The 21,753-nt window shown below is 44.1% G+C and overlaps 2 protein-coding genes across 4 annotated transcripts in view; both read right to left on the reverse strand.

Moving 5' to 3' along the window:
• The window catches only part of LOC307161988 (receptor-type tyrosine-protein phosphatase S-like), a 156,163-nt gene extending 152,846 nt beyond the window's left edge, over positions 1–3,317 (reverse strand). For all 3 annotated transcript variants that reach the window (XM_079877007.1, XM_079877006.1, XM_079877005.1), the window contains exon 1: positions 3,091–3,317. The gene's annotated coding sequence lies outside the window, so the exon portion shown is untranslated. The remainder of the gene's footprint in view (positions 1–3,090) is intronic.
• A 7,437-nt stretch (positions 3,318–10,754) lies between these two features.
• On the reverse strand, positions 10,755–13,532 carry fem1a (fem-1 homolog a). Its single transcript, XM_079875909.1, has one exon. The coding sequence runs from the start codon at positions 13,407–13,409 to the stop codon at positions 11,466–11,468; it is 1,944 nt and encodes a 647-aa protein (XP_079732035.1). The 5' UTR covers positions 13,410–13,532; the 3' UTR covers positions 10,755–11,465.
• Between the last annotated feature and the right edge of the window lie 8,221 nt (positions 13,533–21,753).

The following is a 21,753-nucleotide window of genomic DNA, read 5'->3' on the forward strand; positions in this document are numbered from 1 at the left end:
CCGCTGACCTGTCTCACTGCTGACTTGTCTCACTGCTGACCTGTCTCACCACTCACCTGTCTCACCATTATCCTGTCTCACTGCTGACCTGTCTCACCACTGAACTGTCTCACAACTCACCTGTTTCACCATTATCCTGTCTCACCATTCACCTGTCTCACTGCTGACCTGTCTCACCATTATCCTGTCTCACCACTCACCTGTCTCACTGCTGACCTGTCTCAACACTCACCTGTCTCACCATTATCCTGTCTCACTGCTGACCTGTCTCAACACTCACCTGTCTCAACATTATCCTGTCTCACCATTATTCTGTCTCACCACTCACCTGTCTTATCACTCATCTCTCACCATTAACCTGTATCACTGCTGACCTGTCTCACCTCTGACCTGTCTCACCACTGACCTGTCTCACCACTCACCTGTCTCACCATTAACCTGTCTCACTGCAGACCTGTCGCACCACTCACCTGTCTCACCACTAACCTGTCTCATGCAGACCTGTCTCACCATTAACCTGTCTCACTGCTGACCTGTCTCAACGCTGACCTGTCTCAACACTCACCTGTCTCACCATTATCCTGTCTCAAAACTCACCGGTCTCACTATTAACCTGTCTCACCATTATCTTGTCTCACCGCTGACCTGTCTCACTGCAGACCTGTCTCACCATTAACCTGTCTCACTGCTGACCTGTCTCACCACTCACCTGTCTCACCATTATTCTGTCTCAAAACTCACCGGTCTCACTATTAACCTGTCTCACCATTATCTTGTCTCACCGCTGACCTGTCTCACTGCAGACCTGTCTCACCATTAACCTGTCTCACTGCTGACCTGTCTCACCACTCACCTGTCTCACCATTATTCTGTCTCAAAACTCACCGGTCTCACTATTAACCTGTCTCACCATTATCTTGTCTCACCGCTGACTTGTCTCACTGCAGAACTGTCTCACCACTCACCTGTCTCACCACTGACCTGTCTCACTGTTGTCTCACCATTATCCTGTCTCACCACTCACCTGTCTCACAGCTCAAGCACAGAACATGTTAGCAGGACAGTCAGGTTGTGTTATCAGCCTGAGAGATACTAACCACCGCAGGCGAGAGCTGTAACCTACTTAAACCTTCACTAGAGCCTTCACACACACACACACACACACACACATAGCATCTTAGAAAGATTAAACACCGCCTGCACATGTGAGCATTAAAATAAAGTAAAATACGTTTGGATCATAAAACCACTGAAATGTTGCAGCAGAAGATGAAAACATGAGCTGTGGACCAGGAGAATTACAACCATTTCCTTAGTGCGTCTGACTGGACATGAGAGATTACAGAAGGATGATCACTGAGGTTTAATACAGTGATATGAGCACAAACAATATCATTTCTACTGTTATTAAACCGCACCAATGCATGTATTTCTGTGCGCACAGCTGCTCTCTAATGAGCTGTTGATAAAAAGAAAGCTGTGCTGCAAGCAACGTTCAGTATCTATCACAATATTGTACATGCAATATTAAGCCTTTTTTCCATCCATTTTCTGAAGAAAAAACAGCACAATGCCATGGTGCTCTGAGTGGTTGTCAGGGTGTTGGTAAGGTGCTCTGAGTGGTTGTCAGGGTGTTGGTAAGGTGCTCTGAGTGGTTGTCAGGGTGTTGGTAAGGTGTTCTGGGTGGTTGTCAGGGTGTTGGTAAGGTGTTCTGGGTGGTTGTCAGGGTGTTGGTAAGGTGCTCTGAGTGGTTGTCAGGGTGTTGGTAAGGTGCTCTGAGTGGTTGTCAGGGTGTTGGTAAGGTGTTCTGGGTGGTTGTCAGGGTGTTGGTAAGGTGCTCTGAGTGGTTGTTAGGGTGTTGCTAAGGTGCTCTAGGTGGTTTCTTACAGACCAGAAATTATTCAATGTGCTTCTGTGGGATTTGTTCACCTGTTTTATTGTCCACCATGTGAAAACTGTGAAAACACTTTCAGTGTTTCTAAAGCGATTCATCTATTTAAAAACAGACACTGTACACCTTTTCTCTTGATAAAGGTTATAAAAATAGTTATTTTGATATTGTTCTACACACTTTAGAAACCACAATGATTTTGACTGTATTTTCTGTGCATTTAAATAAACATAAGAATTTCATTTCTCAGTCTCAAAGGGTTAATACCGAATACAGTCATATCATACCCGACGCTGCTTGAAATGACGAACAGAAAGTGGGTAAACAATCTATATTGTTACAAGCGCTATATAAATGAAGGTGACTTGACTTAAACAGCGGTTTATATCATTGAGACACAGCTGAGATCATGATGAGAAGCCTGCTGTGGATCAGAACCAGAATCATCTCTAGAAGCACTACAAAAACACTCAGAACTACACCTTAGCAACACCCTGGCAACCGCCCACACATTATTGTGCTTTTTTCTTTTCCTTCTGCAAATGATAACTAACAATAAATAATAATAATAATAATAATAATAATAATTTTTAGAGTTCAATTCAGTAATTTTTTACAAAAGCTCATTAAAACTGACTTCAAGAGCAGCGTCAGTGCAATTTAACAACAGTAGACATGATATTCTTTGTGCCGGAAATATTTTGATCATCAGTGCTATTTATTTTATGTATCAACCAGACAATAATAATGTAATATTTCAGTGCGCGCGCACAGGCTTTGTTAGCAGGAGTCCCTCAGTAATTTTCCTTCATATATAGATCTGCCAATATCGCAGGTTCTCTCATCATCGCCCAGAAAACACAGATCTCGCTTCCATTCTCCTCCTTCCCACGGGATTCACTGCTTTTCCTCTCAGTGTTTCAAATGTGGACCAGGAGAGAGAGAGAGCAAGGCGAAACCCGAACAAAGGCGCAAACGCGTCTGGATCCGCACGAGCCAAACCAGAGAATAACCACGATATTCACTTTAATGAGCAATATTCCACACACACCCGCACAGTACCAGCCCCGAGCCGAACCCAGACTAACCAGCAGCCGAGCCCAGTGCTCCTCCGGGTGCTCCTCGTATACTCCTGTATCTCTCGCTCAGCAGATCCCGCACACTTCACTCTCACGCATTCGCCAGTCACGCGCGTTTACCTGCGGGAAGGTGGCGCGCATCGAGACTCGAGCCTCATATTCCGTTATCAGCAGAAACACGGATCTCCATTCCCAGAAGCCTCGCAGGATCTTCAGCTCGTTGATGTCATCGATGCTCGCGGGCACCAGCCTCTCCTCCTCGGTACCTTCCTCCTCCTCCTGCTCGTGCGCGCGCCCTCCTCGCAGCGGTGACGTCACGGAGAGCGCGTGCACGGCCGCCCGGACTCCTGCAGAAACAATGGAGCGTCTCAGATGAAGATGATCTTCCTCATGAAGAAAATAATAACGCTTTTACCTCATAATCAGCACATCATGAGGAAAAATAGCATGCAAATCTTAATGATGACATACAAAGTTAGAATTAGACTTTATGCCACGACTGACTTTTCGATTGAGGAGCCTAGTCTATGTCATAATTTAACTATGATTTAGAAAAGCATGATTTTGTGACAAATTGACAAAAACGACCCAGCTTTTTAAACACAGAATTATAACATATAGCCTGTTCAGTGTTAAATAGCAGTAAACACTGTTTAAAACATGTTCTGCTCTATTCTCGTGGACAACACGTTATTGTGTTTAAAGTTAGAAAAATGTGTATTTGAGCTTGAGATCATTTCTCAGAGATGAACACAGATATTGAACACAAACAACAAAGCTCTCTCCATGACTGACTTTTCGATTTAGAATATCATCATTTCTTTATGCTGCCATGTCATAAATATGAATTAGAAAAGCATGATTTTGTGACAAATTGACCTGGATATTTAAACATAGGGAATTATAACATATATATGTGTGTGTGTGTGTGTGTGTTAAATGTTAAATAACAGTAAAAACGGTTTAAAACATGTTCTGCTCTATTCTCGTGGACGATCGACGCGATATTGTGTTCAAAGTTAGAAAATATGTGTAACTTGCAGCAAATGTCAGGTCGTAATAATAAAGAAGTTGATTTCTTACACTGGATTTGAGCTTGGAGATGATTTCTCAGAGATGAACACAAATAACAAAAGCTCTATTTCACCTCAGAATCACACAATAGACCCGCTGCTCCTGCAGGCGCGCGCCCTCTGCTGGCGGACACGCGCGTGACGTCACTCGAGCTGGGGCCTGATGTCATAATGGGCTCTATTGTGTTATTACCCGATTTGAGGGTCACTAGTTCAACATTTATACATTTCAACTGAATATAACATTTCCATGCATTTGGATTACACAGTTTTAACACAAGTGCATGTGATGCATGTGTCAAGAAACAGGCAAGACTTCTGTATTAGTACTAATAAACTGAATGCCTTTTAAATTCACAATGACCAGGTTTATACATTTATGATAAATCCAACTTTTGTTTCAATCACGTACATTTCTAATAACTGAATATTGTTTGTTCCACAGCTATCCAAAATGGTCAGAGTTCTTCACTCAAAAATCATGGTTTGCATCTGATAATCATATTTTCAAAATGCATCTATTCATATTGCTTAAAATCAGCATAAATCTACTCATTGTAAAACAAACTTGTTCAGGGCTAACTGTGAAACAAGCATTATTCAATCAGTTAAAATGTATGTGATTGACACAAAATGGATTTATTAATGATAAATATATAAACTTGTTATATTTAAAACACATTCAGTTTATCAGTACTTTTACAGAAATCTGACTCGTTTCATTTATGCATGACTGATAAATATGCAATGCATTAAGTTTATTAGTATATGTTCAAACCGTGTAACCCAAATGCATGGAAATTTGAAATACAATTTAAATACATAAATCTTAAATTTAGGGCTAAATATTTTTTCGAGTGACTGAGATACTGGCTAATGCAGCTTTACTACAGAATATACAGTGACGTTATCAGTAATTACAGAAGCACAACCCCCATCATGCCTAACATTAACTAACCAGCTTAACTCACATTAACTAACCCGCTTTACTAACATTAACTAACCCGCTTTACTAACATTAACTAACCCGCTTTACTAATATTAACTAACCCACTCAACATTAACTAACCAGCTTAACTAACATTAACTAACCCGCTTTACTAACCTTAACTAACCAGCTTAACTCCCATTAACTAACCCGCTTTACTAACATTAACTAACCAGCTTAACTAACATTAACTAACCCGCTTTACTAACCTTAACTAACCAGCTTAACTCCCATGAACTAACCCGCTTTAGTTCATGGGAGTTAACTCCCATTAACTATGGCAGCTTAACTCCCATTAACTAACCCGCTTTACTAACATTAACTAACCAGCTTAACTAACATTAACTAACCCGCTTTACTAACCTTAACTAACCAGCTTAACTCCCATTACCTAACCCGCTTTACTAACATTAACTAACCAGCTTAACTAACATTAACTAACCCGCTTTACTAACATTAACTAACCAGCTTAACTAACATTAACTAACCCGCTTTACTAACCAGCTTAACTCACATTAACTAACCCACTTTACTAACATTAACTAACCCGCTTAACTCCCATTAACTAACCCGCTTTACTAACATTAACTAACCAGCTTAACTCACATTAACTAACCCGCTTTACTAACCAGGGGTGCGTTTCCCGAAAGCATCGTTGGCCAACTATGGTCGTAAGTTCATCGCAATGTCCATTGAACTCTATTGGTAACGACGGAACTTGCGACCATAGTTGGCCAACGATGCTTTCGGGAAACGCACCCCAGCTTAACTCACATTAACTAACCCGCTTTACTAACATTAACTAACCCGCTTTACTAACCAGCTTAACTCACATTAACTAACCCGCTTTACTAACCCGCTTTACTAACCAGCTTAACTAACATTAACTAACCCGCTTTACTAACCTTAACTAACCAGCTTAACTCACATTAACTAACCCGCTTTACTAACCAGCTTAACTCACATTAACTAACCCGCTTTACTAACATTAAAGGTTGTATCAGTGATTTCAGGCCCAAAAAAAATCATCACATTCATCTAATCTTTCCTAACGATCCGCTAGCTGCCCGCCCCATAAGCATGCCGTCAAAAAACCGCGTCTCTGTAGGCAGCCTAGGCTCTGAGATCTGCACACAAAAACAGTTGGAGGGTGACAGGGGAGGGTGTTGTGAGGTTTAGAGCCAGCTTCTTCTTCAACTCCGACTTCGCGTGCAGCCGTGCACGAGCACAAAACCTCACAGCACCCTCCCCCTGTCGGTGATTGGTTGGAACACTATTTGTTTTGGTTTTGAGTGGTGGTGAAACCAACTGTTTTTGTGTGCAGATCTCAGAGCCTAGGCTGCCTACAGAGACGCGTTTTTTTGACGGCATGCTTATGGGGCGGGCAGCTAGCGGATCGTTAGGAAAGGTTAGATGAATGTGATGATTTTTTTTTTGGGGCCTGAAATCACTGATACAACCTTTAACTAGCCAGCTTAACTAACATTAACTAACCCACTCAACTAACCTTAACTTACATTAACTAACATTGACTAACCCGCTTAACTAACATTAACTAACCAGCTTAACTAACATTAACTAACCCGCTTTACTAACATTAACTAACCAGCTTAACTAACATTAACTAACCCGCTTTACTAACCAGCTTAACTCACATTAACTAACCCACTTTACTAACATTAACTAACCCGCTTAACTCCCATTAACTAACCCGCTTTACTAACATTAACTAACCAGCTTAACTCACATTAACTAACCCGCTTTACTAACCAGGGGTGCGTTTCCCGAAAGCATCGTTGGCCAACTATGGTCGTAAGTTCATCGCAATGTCCATTGAACTCTATTGGTAACGACGGAACTTGCGACCATAGTTGGCCAACGATGCTTTCGGGAAACGCACCCCAGCTTAACTCACATTAACTAACCCGCTTTACTAACATTAACTAACCCGCTTTACTAACCAGCTTAACTCACATTAACTAACCCGCTTTACTAACCAGCTTAACTCACATTAACTAACCCGCTTTACTAACCAGCTTAACTAACATTAACTAACCCGCTTTACTAACCTTAACTAACCAGCTTAACTCACATTAACTAACCCGCTTTACTAACCAGCTTAACTCACATTAACTAACCCGCTTTACTAACATTAAAGGTTGTATCAGTGATTTCAGGCCCAAAAAAAATCATCACATTCATCTAATCTTTCCTAACGATCCGCTAGCTGCCCGCCCCATAAGCATGCCGTCAAAAAACCGCGTCTCTGTAGGCAGCCTAGGCTCTGAGATCTGCACACAAAAACAGTTGGAGGGTGACAGGGGAGGGTGTTGTGAGGTTTAGAGCCAGCTTCTTCTTCAACTCCGACTTCGCGTGCAGCCGTGCACGAGCACAAAACCTCACAGCACCCTCCCCCTGTCGGTGATTGGTTGGAACACTATTTGTTTTGGTTTTGAGTGGTGGTGAAACCAACTGTTTTTGTGTGCAGATCTCAGAGCCTAGGCTGCCTACAGAGACGCGGTTTTTTGACGGCATGCTTATGGGGCGGGCAGCTAGCGGATCGTTAGGAAAGGTTAGATGAATGTGATGATTTTTTTTTTGGGGCCTGAAATCACTGATACAACCTTTAACTAGCCAGCTTAACTAACATTAACTAACCCACTCAACTAACCTTAACTTACATTAACTAACATTGACTAACCCGCTTAACTAACATTAACTAACCTGCTGGATTACCAGATCACATGGGTAGTTAACTGGAGATCACATGTATAAACGCAGATTTCATGAATAATCACAAGTAACACAATGAATTTAACAAGAACATTTGAAGTAGAAAACAGTTTTTCAGTGTAAACTCCAGTACTTGTTTTATTTACACCTTGTAAAACTCATTTCTACAGTGCATGAAGATCATGCCAACCTTTCATCTGAAGATCCGTCTGGATCGGAGTTCGTTCTGCAATCGAGAATGAAGAGAAACATCAGCGATCAGATGTAGAACCACAGAAAGAATGACTGAAGCCTGTGAATATGTACATGAATGATTGTTTTTTGCAGTTATCAAGGGTTTAAGAATAATATTTTAAACAGTTTCACCATTCACATTTTTTCAGACAGTGAAATGAAACTCTCTGTTGTTTAATGCAGTAGAACAACAGTGTGAAGGGTTTTAAACACACATCATATGTTGATATATATGATGGCTCATCATCTGTTCCAGGTTCACAGGCACACTTCCACAGAAAGCGGTCATTGACATCAGTGTGTGTGTGTGTGTGTGTAAAGACTGACCCGATCTGACGGATCCGCTTACGGGACCGGGACCCTGAAATAGACCCGAGACTCACGGCTATTTCTATCAGTGGATCGGGTTTCTGGAGAATACATGACCGGCCTTCCACTAACAACTGGAGAGAAAATAAAACAAGACATTATTACCATCAAATAACGAGAATTATAGACAAATTAGAGACTTTTAGTGGACAAAACAATAGAATTACACTGGGCCACATGTTCAAATACAGTAGTCAACATTTAAAGTGGATCAAAGTTGTCCTGAGACAAGAACGGGTATTGTTCAATATGCATGTATAACTTTGATGAAAGGTTTTGATCCACTTCAGATGTTGACTACTGTACATGGAAACGCTGTGTGTGAATCTGACACGATTCTATCAGCAATCAGAGAGAAAACGAGCCTTTAACGGCAGAACGGCAACATTTCCTCAAAAAATGGCAAAATAAAACAATACTAACCTTTGTTGCCCGAGTTTCCAGCTTTAGAAGCTGTGTCTGTTAAATATCACTTCACCCCAGAATCAATATCACAAAGTATTAAAACTGGGACTAAATTAGCAATTTGGCATTAAGAAAATGAAGCCTTTGTCCTGTAATGCAGTGATGAGAATCCTCCTGTCAGTCAAAATCTGAATAAATTAAAAACACGAATATCATGATGCGTACTTACTACAATTATAATTTACTTTTAAAAGCCATCTTTTATTTTTCTGATTGTTGTTTTCCTGTTGCTGCTGAGATATGATGAACATTTGATTCTTAAAGTGGAAAAGGGTTATTATTGTTAACTAAAACTAATAAAAAACATTTAACATTATGGTTAATTTAAATAAAGCTAAAATAAAATGAAATAAACATTAGTTGAAAACAGTGAGATCTTGCCTTGACAATAACTTGAAAAAAGCAATACAATTATTAACTGGAAATGAATCAAATTCACTAAAACTAAAACTGAAATAAGAATAAGTAAACATGAATAGCAAAATAAACTAAACCTTATTTATGAAATACTTAAAAACTATTAACTATTAGTGAAAAACTAATAAAATGACAAAAGCACATAACAAAATTACTAAAAGTTTAACTAAAATGTACACAAAAACTAAAAAAATAAAGCTAATTAAAAATACAGTATTCAACATTTGAAGTGGATCAAAACCTTTCATCAAAGTTATACAGTACCAGTCAAAAGTTTGGAAACATTACTATTTTTAATGTTTTTGAAAGAAGTCTCTTATGCTCATCAAGCCTGCAGTTAAAAAAACAAAACAAAACAAAAACAGTAATATTATGAAATATTATTACAATTTAAAATAATGGTTCTCTTTTTTAATATACTTTAAAATGTAATTTATTTTTGTGATGCAAAGCTGAATTTTCATCAGCAAGTACTCCAGTCTTTGGTGTCGTATGATCCTTCAGAAATCATTCTAATATGATGATTTGATACTCAGTTATTATCAATGATGGAAACAGTTGTGCTGTTTAATATATTTTTTTGGAATACTTTTTTCAGGATTCATTGATGAGTAAAACGTTAACAGCATTTATTCATAAAAACAGCATTTATTCAAAATAAAAACATTTCTAACAATATAAATCGTTACCATCACCTTTTATCAATTTAACGCATCCTTGTTGAATTAAAGTACTAATTTCTTAAAAAAAAATAGTTATTGTTCCCAAACTTTTGAACGGTAGTGTATATTGTTACAAAAGATTTCTATTCTAAATAAATACAGTTCTTTTTAACTTTTTATTCATCAAATAATCCTGAAAAAAGTATCTCAGGTTATAAAAAAATATTAAGCAGCACAACTGTTTCCAACATTGATCATAAATCATCATATTAGAATGATTTCTGAACGATCATAAGACACCAAAGACTGGAGTACTTGCTGATGAAAATTCAGCTTTGCATCACAAAAATAAATTACATTTTAAAGTATATTAAAAAAGAGAACCATTATTTTAAATTGTAATAATATTTCATAATATTACTGTTTTTTTTTGTTTTGTTTTTTTAACTGCAGGCTTGATGAGCATAAGAGACTTCTTTCAAAAACATTAAAAATAGTAATGTTTCCAAACTTTAGACTGGTACTGTACATGAACTTTGAACGATACCCGTTCTTGTCTTAGGACAACTTTGATCCACTTCAAATGCTGACTACAGTTTTAATTTAAAAAAAAGACCCTAACACTACTTAAATGTAATTTTCTTGACAGTTTTTTGGTTTAGTGAACTTAACGTGTTTTCATGAGACAAACTGAAAAACTGAACATGACAATAGTGGAGTTTGATTCGCATCGGACCCATGACCTGTAGAAATAACAGTAAATCAGCGTAATATGAAAACATGAGATATTCAGAGACAGAAACATCGCAGGATATTAAAATATGAGACTGTGAAAAGGAAAACCTTGATGGGACACTTGAGTTTTATTCCGGCATCACCACACACCTTTAGTCTTGTAGTAAACCGTCTTAAATTAACCAAATCAGTTGCAGTTTCTGAAGTCTCTGGTTTTAAACAAAGTGTTAAACATTTTCAAAGTGCTTTCATTTGGGAGGCATTTACAGCGACACAAAAACAGCCATTCCAAACCTTACCGAGAAGAAATAAACTTAAAGGCAATCAGAATAAGACTACGATGCATATGAAGCTTTTCCACGAAACCCTGCAGAGAGAAACACTAGACCACCCGTTCTGTCACTCCAAGCGCTCCTCCGCTCATAAACTGCATAGATATCAATGTAACGCCAGCAATTCATAAACAGCTGAAGGATAAAGTGCAGAGTTAAATATATTACAGTCACTCCCCAGATGAAAGAAAACACTGTGCCAGTCATTCAATAAAAACATTAAAATCACACGTTAGAAAAGATGATGACGTAAGGCTAGTTTTGGCACCGAGTCCTTCAGGATCACCGACGGGAAGAAGAACACGTTATGACATTAATGGAGTCTGATAGAAAACGTTTTGCATTTGCATGTTAATTTGCATCGGACCCATTAAGCCCTGTCAATCAAAGAATAGCAACCAATCAGAGACCAGGGCAGGTGTCCGCGGCTCGTCCCAGCGCTAACACCAGGATTATTGCATGGATGGCGTGCGTAGTAGCGTGTGTGTCAGTGCAGCTCGATGAACGCCTCCATCTCCTCTGAGATCAGCCCTTTGTAGGGAAGTCTGTGTTTCTCGATGGCTCGCGCGGCTAGGCACTGTAGCGTGACGTAGCTCAACGGGTGTAGCGCATGTCGTCCGCTGCTCTGCTCGTCCAGCAGCTCGTACGCCGTCTTGTGCTGCGCGTTGGTGGCGTCGAAGTGAGCGCCGGCTCGGATTAGCGCCGCCATGATCTCAGGGCAGCCGTTAGCAGCGGATACGTGTAGTGGCGTGTTGTTCTCACAGTCACGCGAGTCGACGTCCGCCCCGCACTCTAGTAGCAGGCTAGCCACGGCTAGCGACGGGAAGCGGCCGACAGGGTAGCGCCCCACTGACGTGGTGTCCTTGTCCACGGCCATGTGCAGAGGTGTGTAGCCGCTCCGCGCGCGAGGGTTTAGCTTTAGCAGCCGGTACACGGTCTGCCGCTTGAGGTGCTCCTGCTCCGGCGCGCAGTCCAGCTTCTCCAGCAGGAACAGCAGGTGTAGGATGATGGACAGCGCTTTGGTGAACTGCGGCGCCTCCGGCGGACTGTCGCGCTGCGCTACGGCACGCTCCACCTCACGCACGCTCTTCCCTAGCACGCCCATCAGGTCCTGGAAGGTGACGCGGGTGCACAGCGTGCCTTTTGCACGATCCTGCAGCACGAAGGAGAAGAGCTCGGCGAACGAGAGGAAGCTGCTAGCCGTCATCGGGCTAAGCGGGTCCAGGTTGCTCTGCTGCATGTCTAACGCGTACTTCCACAGGCTAATGCAGCGCTGGAAGTTCCCCGAGTCGGCGTAGACGGCGCCGCGGTAGCGGATGTAGTAGGAGGTGTCCGGGTGCGACGGCCCGAGGATGCGCTCGCGGATTAGCAGTGCTTGCATTCGCATCTCATCCGGATCAGTGATTAGCGCCTCCAGCTCATCCGCCGTGCTAACCTCGCGCGCACACTCGTACGCCGGCACAGGCGGCCCCGGAGCCGGTTTTGCCAAGTAGCCGCCTGCCTTCTCGCCCGCCGTCCGCAGCTCCATCGCTCTCCGCCAGTAGCGCATCGCGCCCAGCAGATCGCGCTTCTTGTCCACGAACGTGGCTCCGAGGAGCTCCAGCGCGTCGATGCGCTCCTCCCTGCTCGGCCGCGGCTGGTGCACCAGATACTCCACGATGTTGGTGTGTCCGGTGACGCTAGCGGCGAGCAGCGGAGTCATCCCGTAGCCGTCCCGCTCCATGCGCGCCTCGCACTTCAGGAGCATCTTCATGATCTCCAGGCTCCCGGACTCGGCGCAGTCGTGCAGAGCCGTGTTGCCCTTCACGCTCTTGCGGTTGACGTCGGCTCCGCGCTCCAGGAGGAACTTAGCGATGTCTCGGTGGCCCTTGTAGCAGGAGATCATCAGGCAAGTGTGCCCGTGCCGGTTCGCCACCTCCATGTCGGCGTGGTGCTCCACCAGGTAGCGCACGATGTCCAGGTGCCCATCGAAGCAGGCGGCCCGCAGCGGGGTGGAGTTGGTGAGGGTGGTGTTGTTGACGGAGGCCCCGTGACACAGTAAAGTCTTCACCACCGGCAGATGCCCGGCGGCCGAGGCGGCCCACAGCGGCGGTGCGCCCTCGATCGTCTCGCCGTCGAAGTTAACAGATCCCCCGATCTCCACGCCGGCCCTGCAGTGCTCCAGCAGGTACTCCACAACCTCAAGATGCCCGTAGCGCGCCGCGATGAGCAGTGGCGTGCCGCCCTGCGTCTTCTCCTCCGCCAGAGCCTCTAGCTCCTCCGCGCTCTTGTTGCTCAGCAACTTCTGGATGAGTTTCAGTTTTCCGTCTCTCGCCGCGTTAAACACCGCCGTGCTGATGTCCATCTTCTCGGCGCGAAAGTCCGTTAAAACGCGTTTGAATTCGCGATCGCGTCGCTTCTTATTTAGTGAGGAGCGATCATCGCTCTGCATTTTGCTGCCATTTTAAGGCTGTTGTCGAAATGGCGTCGATGATGTTGTTTGACAGCTCTGTTTACCACTGCCGCTTGGAATACTGGGTATCGTAGTCCGTATGCGCTGTTAGACCACAGCGTGAGCCGCGCAAAGAACTACAATTACACTTGACATCCGTTAAGAGCGCCATTACGTCGACCGGAAAGGCTTGTCGCGCAAAGACTTGTGGGAAATGTAGTCTATAAACACGCGCACGCTCGTATCAGGTTGTGGCGTTGCGACTCTGCGGTACTACATTCCCTATCATTCATTTGGTGAAACTCAGTCAGCTGATGGAAACGGAATGTATGAACAACTCGTCTGGCATGTATGAAGTCACTGGGTTCCTATGCTGTACCATAAACGACATTTTAAATATGTTAGTGTTTTAGAGAGATAAGTGTTTGGAATTTAATGTCACACACACACAACTGAATAAAGTGCTCTCTGGATTTGTTCCGAGTTTGTTGTGGTTTGAGGCAGGGTAAATATACAGACTAAACTTATTTAAATTTGTTATTTATTATTCTTTTATTTAATTCATTATAAATATTGTACAACCGTGTAAAGTGAAGTGACAATCAGGATTTCATGTTAAAGTCAGGAATCAGAGATGTTTTCATGATGCTGCTTTATTGTGCTGACAAAGAAGCCTTTAATGATTCGCAACACAAACACAAAAGTCAAGTCAGCTTTATTTCTATAGCACTTTATACAGTACAGATGGTTTCAGAACAGCTTTATAAATAGAAAATAACAGAAACAATGATGCAAAAAATTATTTTCCTGTTTAAACAGAGTTCAATTCAGCTGTAAAGCAGCTCAAAAAAGACAATAGTAAACAGTCATTATTCAATTGAAATCAGTTGATTATTCTGCTGGGTTCAATAACTGTAAATTATAAAGTGAATCAATTATGGAACGAGTTCAAAACTATAAAGCAGTGATGTCATCATCAGCTTGGTTCAGCTCCAGTGCAGTTAGAATCAGATCAGTAATGTTACTGGATATTAAGTTAACTCAAAGAAACAATTTCAAATCAATATGTAAAACAGTGTCATTTAAATATGTGGTGCGTCAGGTGTTCATGTGCGTTAGTTGTGATGGTTCATCAGGTGTTCATGTGCGTTAGGTGTGATGGTGCATCAGGTGTTCATGTGCGTTGGTTGAGATAGTGCGCCAGATGTTCATGTGTGTCAGGTGTGATGGTTCATCAGGTGCGTTAGGTGTGATAGTGCATCAGGTGTTCAGGTGTGTCAGGTGTGATGGTGCGTCAGGTGTTCATGTGTGTGTCAGGTGTGATGGTGCATCAGGTGTTCAGGTGTGTCAGGTGTGATGGTGCATCAGGTGTTCATGTGCGTTAGGTGTGATGGTGCATCAGGTGTTCAGGTGCGTTGGTTGAGATAGTGCGCCAGATGTTCATGTGTGTCAGGTGTGATGGTTCATCAGGTGTGTCAGGTGTGATGGTGCATCAGGTGTTCATTTGTGTGTCAGGTGTGATGGTGCATCAGGTGTTCATGTGCGTTAGGTGTGATGGTGCATCAGGTGTTCATGTGTGTGTCAGGTGTGATGGTGCGTCAGGTGTTCAGGTGTGTCAGGTGTGATGGTGCATCAGGTGTTCATGTGTGTGTCAGGTGTGATGGTGCATCAGGTGTTCATGTGTGTCAGGTGTGATGGTGCATCAGGTGTTCATGTGTGTGTCAGGTGTGATGGTGCATCAGGTGTTCATGTGTGTCAGGTGTGATGGTGCATCAGGTGTTCATGTGTGTGTCAGGTGTGATGGTGCATCAGGTGTGTCAGGTGTGATGGTTCATCAGGTGTGTCAGGTGTGATGGTGCATCAGGTGTTCATGTGTGTGTCAGGTGTGATGGTGCATCAGGTGTTCATGTGCGTTAGGTGTGATGGTGCATCAGGTGTTCATGTGCGTTAGGTGTGATGGTGCATCAGGTGTTCATGTGCGTTAGGTGTGATGGTGCATCAGGTGTTCATGTGCGTTAGGTGTGATGGTGCATCAGGTGTTCATGTGCGTTAGGTGTGATAGTGCACCAGGTGTTCCGGTGTGTCAGGTGTGATAGTGCATCAGGTGTTCATGTGTGTGTCAGGTGTGATGGTGCATCAGGTGTTCATGTGCGTTAGGTGTGATGGTGCATCAGGTGTTCATGTGCGTTAGGTGTGATGGTGCATCAGGTGTTCATGTGTGCGTTAGGTGTGATAGTGCATCAGGTGTTCATGTGTGTCAGGTGTGATAGTGCATCAGGTGTTCAGGTGTGTCAGGTGTGATGGTGCATCAGGTGTTCATGTGCGTTAGGTGTGATGGTGCATCAGGTGTTCATGTGTGCGTTAGGTGTGATGGTGCATCAGGTGTTCATGTGCGTTAGGTGTGATGGTGCATCAGGTGTTCATGTGCGTTAGGTGTGATGGTGCATCAGGTGTTCATGTGTGCGTTAGGTGTGATGGTGCATCAGGTGTTCATGTGCGTTAGGTGTGATAGTGCATCAGGTGTTCAGGTGTGTCAGGTGTGATAGTGCATCAGGTGTTCAGGTGTGTCAGGTGTGATAGTGCATCAGGTGTTCAGGTGTGTCAGGTGTGATGGTACATCAGGTGTTCATGTGCGTTAGGTGTGATGGTGCATCAGGTGTTCATGTGTGCGTTAGGTGTGATAGTGCATCAGGTGTTCAGGTGTGTCAGGTGTGATAGTGCATCAGGTGTTCAGGTGTGTCAGGTGTGATGGTGCATCAGGTGTTCATGTGTGTGTCAGGTGTGATGGTGCATCAGGTGTTCAGGTGCATTAGGTGTGATGGTGCATCAGGTGTTCATGTGCGTTAGGTGTGATGGTGCATCAGGTGTTCATGTGCGTTTGGTGTGATAGTGCATCAAGTGTTCCGGTGTGTCAGGTGTGATGGTGCATCAGGTGTTCAGGTGCATTAGTTGTGATAGTGCATCAGGTGTTCAAGTGTGTCAGGTGTGATAGTGCATCAGGTGTGATGGTGCATCAGGTGTTCATGTGCGTTAGGTGTGGTGGTGCATCAGGTGTTCATGTGCGTTAGGTGTGGTGGTGCATCAGGTGTTCATGTGCGTTAGGTGTGGTGGTGCATCAGGTATTCATGTGCGTTAGTTGTGATGGTTCATCAGGTGTTCATGTGCGTTAGGTGTGATAGTGCATAAGGTGTTCAGGTGCGTTAGGTGTGATAGTGCATAAGGTGTTAAGGTGTGTCAGGTGTGATAGTGCATCAGGTGTTCAGGTGTGTCAGGTGTGATAGTGCATCAGGTGTTCAGGTGTGTCAGGTGTGATGGTGCATCAGGTGTTCATGTGTGCGTTAGGTGTGATAGTGCATCAGGTGTTCATGTGTGTCAGGTGTGATAGTGCATCAGGTGTTCAGGTGTGTCAGGTGTGATGGTGCATCAGGTGTTCATGTGCGTTAGGTGTGATGGTGCATCAGGTGTTCATGTGTGCGTTAGGTGTGATGGTGCATCAGGTGTTCATGTGCGTTAGGTGTGATGGTGCATCAGGTGTTCATGTGTGCGTTAGGTGTGATAGTGCATCAGGTGTTCAGGTGTGTCAGGTGTGATAGTGCATCAGGTGTTCAGGTGTGTCAGGTGTGATGGTGCATCAGGTGTTCATGTGTGTGTCAGGTGTGATGGTGCATCAGGTGTTCAGGTGCATTAGGTGTGATGGTGCATCAGGTGTTCATGTGCGTTAGGTGTGATGGTGCATCAGGTGTTCATGTGCGTTTGGTGTGATAGTGCATCAGGTGTTCCGGTGTGTCAGGTGTGATGGTGCATCAGGTGTTCAGGTGCATTAGTTGTGATAGTGCATCAGGTGTGATGGTGCATCAGGTGTTCATGTGTGTCAGGTGTGATAGTGCATCAGGTGTTCAGGTGTGTCAGGTGTGATGGTGCATCAGGTGTTCATGTGTGTCAGGTGTGATAGTGCATCAGGTGTTCATGTGTGTCAGGTGTGATAGTGCATCAGGTGTTCATGTGTGTCAGGTGTGATAGTGCATCAGGTGTTCATGTGTGTCAGGTGTGATAGTGCATCAGGTGTTCAGGTGTGTCAGGTGTGATGGTGCATCAGGTGTTCATGTGCGTTAGGTGTGGTGGTGCATCAGGTGTTCATGTGCGTTAGGTGTGGTGGTGCATCAGGTGTTCATGTGCGTTAGGTGTGGTGGTGCATCAGGTATTCATGTGCGTTAGTTGTGATGGTTCATCAGGTGTTCATGTGCGTTAGGTGTGATAGTGCATAAGGTGTTCAGGTGCGTTAGGTGTGATAGTGCATAAGGTGTTAAGGTGTGTCAGGTGTGATAGTGCATCAGGTGTTCAGGTGTGTCAGGTGTGATAGTGCATCAGGTGTTCAGGTGTGTCAGGTGTGATGGTACATCAGGTGTTCAGGTGCATTAGTTGTGATGGTTCATCAGGTGTTCATGTGCGTTAGGTGTGATAGTGCATCAGGTGTTCAGGTGTGTCAGGTGTGATAGTGCATCAGGTGTTCAGGTGTGTCAGGTGTGATGGTGCATCAGGTGTTCATGTGCGTTAGGTGTGGTGGTGCATCAGGTGTTCATGTGCGTTAGGTGTGGTGGTGCATCAGGTGTTCATGTGCGTTAGGTGTGGTGGTGCATCAGGTATTCATGTGCGTTAGTTGTGATGGTTCATCAGGTGTTCATGTGCGTTAGGTGTGATAGTGCATAAGGTGTTCAGGTGCGTTAGGTGTGATAGTGCATAAGGTGTTAAGGTGTGTCAGGTGTGATAGTGCATCAGGTGTTCAGGTGTGTCAGGTGTGATGGTACATCAGGTGTTCAGGTGCATTAGTTGTGATGGTTCATCAGGTGTTCATGTGCGTTAGGTGTGATAGTGCATCAGGTGTTCAGGTGTGTCAGGTGTGATAGTGCATCAGGTGTTCAGGTGTGTCAGGTGTGATAGTGCATCAGGTGTTCAGGTGTGTTAGGTGTGATGGTGCATCAGGTGTTCAGGTGCATTAGTTGTGATGGTTCATCAGGTGTTCAGGTGTGTCAGGTGTGATAGTGCATCAGGTGTTCAGGTGTGTCAGGTGTGATAGTGCATCAGGTGTTCAGGTGTGTCAGGTGTGATGGTTCATCAGGTGTTCAGGTGTGTCAGGTGTGATAGTGCATCAGGTGTTCAGGTGTGTCAGGTGTGATAGTGCATCAGGTGTTCAGGTGCGTTAGGTGTGATGGTGCATCAGGTGTTCAGGTGCATTAGTTGTGATGGTTCATCAGGTGTTCATGTGCGTTAGGTGTGATAGTGCATCAGGTGTTCAGGTGTGTCAGGTGTGATAGTGCGTCAAGTGTTCAGGTGTGTCAGGTGTGATGGTTCATCAGGTGTTCATGTGTGTCAGGTGTGATAGTGCCTCAGGTGTTCAGGTGCATTAGTTGTGATGGTTCATCAGGTGTTCAGGTGCATTAGTTGTGATGGTTCATCAGGTGTTCATGTGTGTCAGGTGTGATGGTTCATCAGGTGTTCAGGTGCATTAGTTGTGATGGTTCATCAGGTGTTCATGTGTGTCAGGTGTGATGGTGCATCAGGTGTTCAAGTCAAGTCACCTTTATTTATATAGCGCTTTTTACAATACAGATTGTATCAAAGCAGCTTGACATTGATAACATGAAAATAATACAGCAAAGTTTGTTTCTATAAGAAAATAGCATCATCGCCCACCCATAATAATGCAGATCAATAATATTGTTGAATATTAAATGTCCCCAACTAAGCAAGCCAAAAGCCAAGGGAACAGTGGCAAGGAACCAAAACTCCATCAGGTGACAGAATGGAGAAAAACACCTTGGGAGAACCCAGGCTCAGTCGGGGGCCAGTTCTCCTCTGGCCAACGAGCGAACAGTGTATGATTATGATGTGTTCATGTGTGTCAGGTGTGATGGTGCGCCTGGTGTTCAGGTGTGTCAGGTGTGATGGTTCATCAGGTGTTCATGTGCGTTAGGTGTGATGGTGCATCAGGTGTTCATGTGCGTTAGTTGTGATGGTTCATCAGGTGTTCATGTGCGTTAGGTGTGATGGTGCATCAGGTGTTCATGTGCGTTAGGTGTGATGGTTCATCAGGTGTTCATGTGCGTTAGGTGTGATGGTTCATCAGGTGTTCATGTGCGTTAGGTGTGATGGTTCATCAGGTGTTCATGTGCGTTAGGTGTGATGGTGCATCAGGTGTTCATGTGCGTTAGGTGTGATGGTGCATCAGGTGTTCAGGTGCGTTAGTTGTGATGATTCATCAGGTGTTCATGTGTGTCAGGTGTTCAGGTGCATTAGTTGTGATGGTTCATCAGGTGTTCATGTGCGTTAGGTGTGATGGTTCATCAGGTGTTCATGTGCGTTAGGTGTGATGGTGCATCAGGTGTTCATGTGCGTTAGTTGTGATGGTTCATCAGGTGTTCATGTGCGTTAGGTGTGATGGTGCATCAGGTGTTCATGTGCGTTAGGTGTGATGGTTCATCAGGTGTTCATGTGCGTTAGGTGTGATGGTTCATCAGGTGTTCATGTGCGTTAGGTGTGATGGTTCATCAGGTGTTCATGTGCGTTAGGTGTGATGGTGCATCAGGTGTTCAGGTGCGTTAGTTGTGATGATTCATCAGGTGTTCATGTGTGTCAGGTGTTCAGGTGCATTAGTTGTGATGGTTCATCAGGTGTTTATGTGCGTTAGGTGTGATGGTGCATCAGGTGTTCATGTGCGTTAGGTGTGATGGTTCATCAGGTGTTCATGTGCGTTAGGTGTGATGGTTCATCAGGTGTTCATGTGCGTTAGGTGTGATGGTTCATCAGGTGTTCATGTGCGTTAGGTGTGATGGTGCATCAGGTGTTCAGGTGCGTTAGTTGTGATGATTCATCAGGTGTTCATGTGTGTCAGGTGTTCAGGTGCATTAGTTGTGATGGTTTATCAGGTGTTTATGTGCGTTAGTTGTGATGGTTCATCAGGTGTTCATGTGCGTTAGTTGTGATGATTCATCAGGTGTTCATGTGTGTCAGGTGTTCAGGTGCATTAGTTGTGATGGTTCATCAGGTGTTCATGTGCGTTAGGTGTGATAGTGTGTCAGGTGTTCAGGTGCATTAGTTGTGATGGTTCATCAGGTGTTCATGTGCGTTAGTTGTGATGGTTCATCAGGTGTTCATGTGCGTTAGTTGTGATGATTCATCAGGTGTTCATGTGTGTCAGGTGTTCAGGTGCATTAGTTGTGATGGTTCATCAGGTGTTCATGTGCGTTAGGTGTTCATGTGTGTCAGGTGTTCATGTGCGTTAGGTGTGATGGTTCATCAGGTGTTCATGTGCGTCAGGTGTTCATGTGTGTCAGGTGTTCATGTGCGTTAGGTGTGATGGTTCATCAGGTGTTCATGTGTATCAGGTGTGATGGTTCATCAGGTGTTCATGTGCGTTAGGTGTGATGGTTCATCAGGTGTTCATGTGCGTCAGGTGTTCATGTGTGTCAGGTGTTCATGTGCGTTAGGTGTGATGGTTCATCAGGTGTTCATGTGTATCAGGTGTGATGGTTCATCAGGTGTTCATGTGTATCAGGTGTGATGGTTCATCAGGTGTTCAGGTGCATTAGTTGTGATGGTTTATCAGGTGTTTATGTGCGTTAGTTGTGATGGTTCATCAGGTGTTCATGTGCGTTAGTTGTGATGATTCATCAGGTGTTCATGTGTGTCAGGTGTTCAGGTGCATTAGTTGTGATGGTTCATCAGGTGTTCATGTGCGTTAGGTGTGATGGTTCATCAGGTGTTCATGTGCGTCAGGTGTTCATGTGTGTCAGGTGTTCAGGTGCATTAGTTGTGATGGTTCATCAGGTGTTCATGTGTATCAGGTGTGATGGTTCATCAGGTGTTCATGTGCGTTAGTTGTGATAGTACGTCAGGTGTTAATTTGTGTCCGGTGTGATGGTTTATCAGGTATTCATGTGCGTTAGGTGTGATGGTTCATCAGGTGTTCATGTGCGTTAGGTGTGATGGTTCATCAGGTGTTCAGGTGCATTAGTTGTGATAGTGCATCAGGTGTTCATGTGCGTTAGGTGTGATGGTGCATCAGGTGTTCATGTGCGTTAGTTGTGATAGTGTGTCAGGTGTTCATGTGTGTCAGGTGTGATGGTGCATCAGGTGTTCAGGTGCATTAGTTGTGATAGTGCGTCAGGTGTTCAGGTGTGTCAGGTGTGATGGTGCGTCAGGTGTTCAGGTGTGTCAGGTGTGATGGTGCGTCAGGTGTTCAGGTGTGTCAGGTGTGATGGTGCGTCAGGTGTTCAGGTGTGTCAGGTGTGATGGTGCGTCAGGTGTTCAGGTGTGTCAGGTGTGATGGTGCGTCAGGTGTTCAGGT

This window comes from Squalius cephalus (assembly GCF_949319135.1).
Source record: "Squalius cephalus genome assembly, chromosome: 7".
NCBI classification, from domain to species: Eukaryota; Metazoa; Chordata; class Actinopteri; order Cypriniformes; family Leuciscidae; genus Squalius; species Squalius cephalus.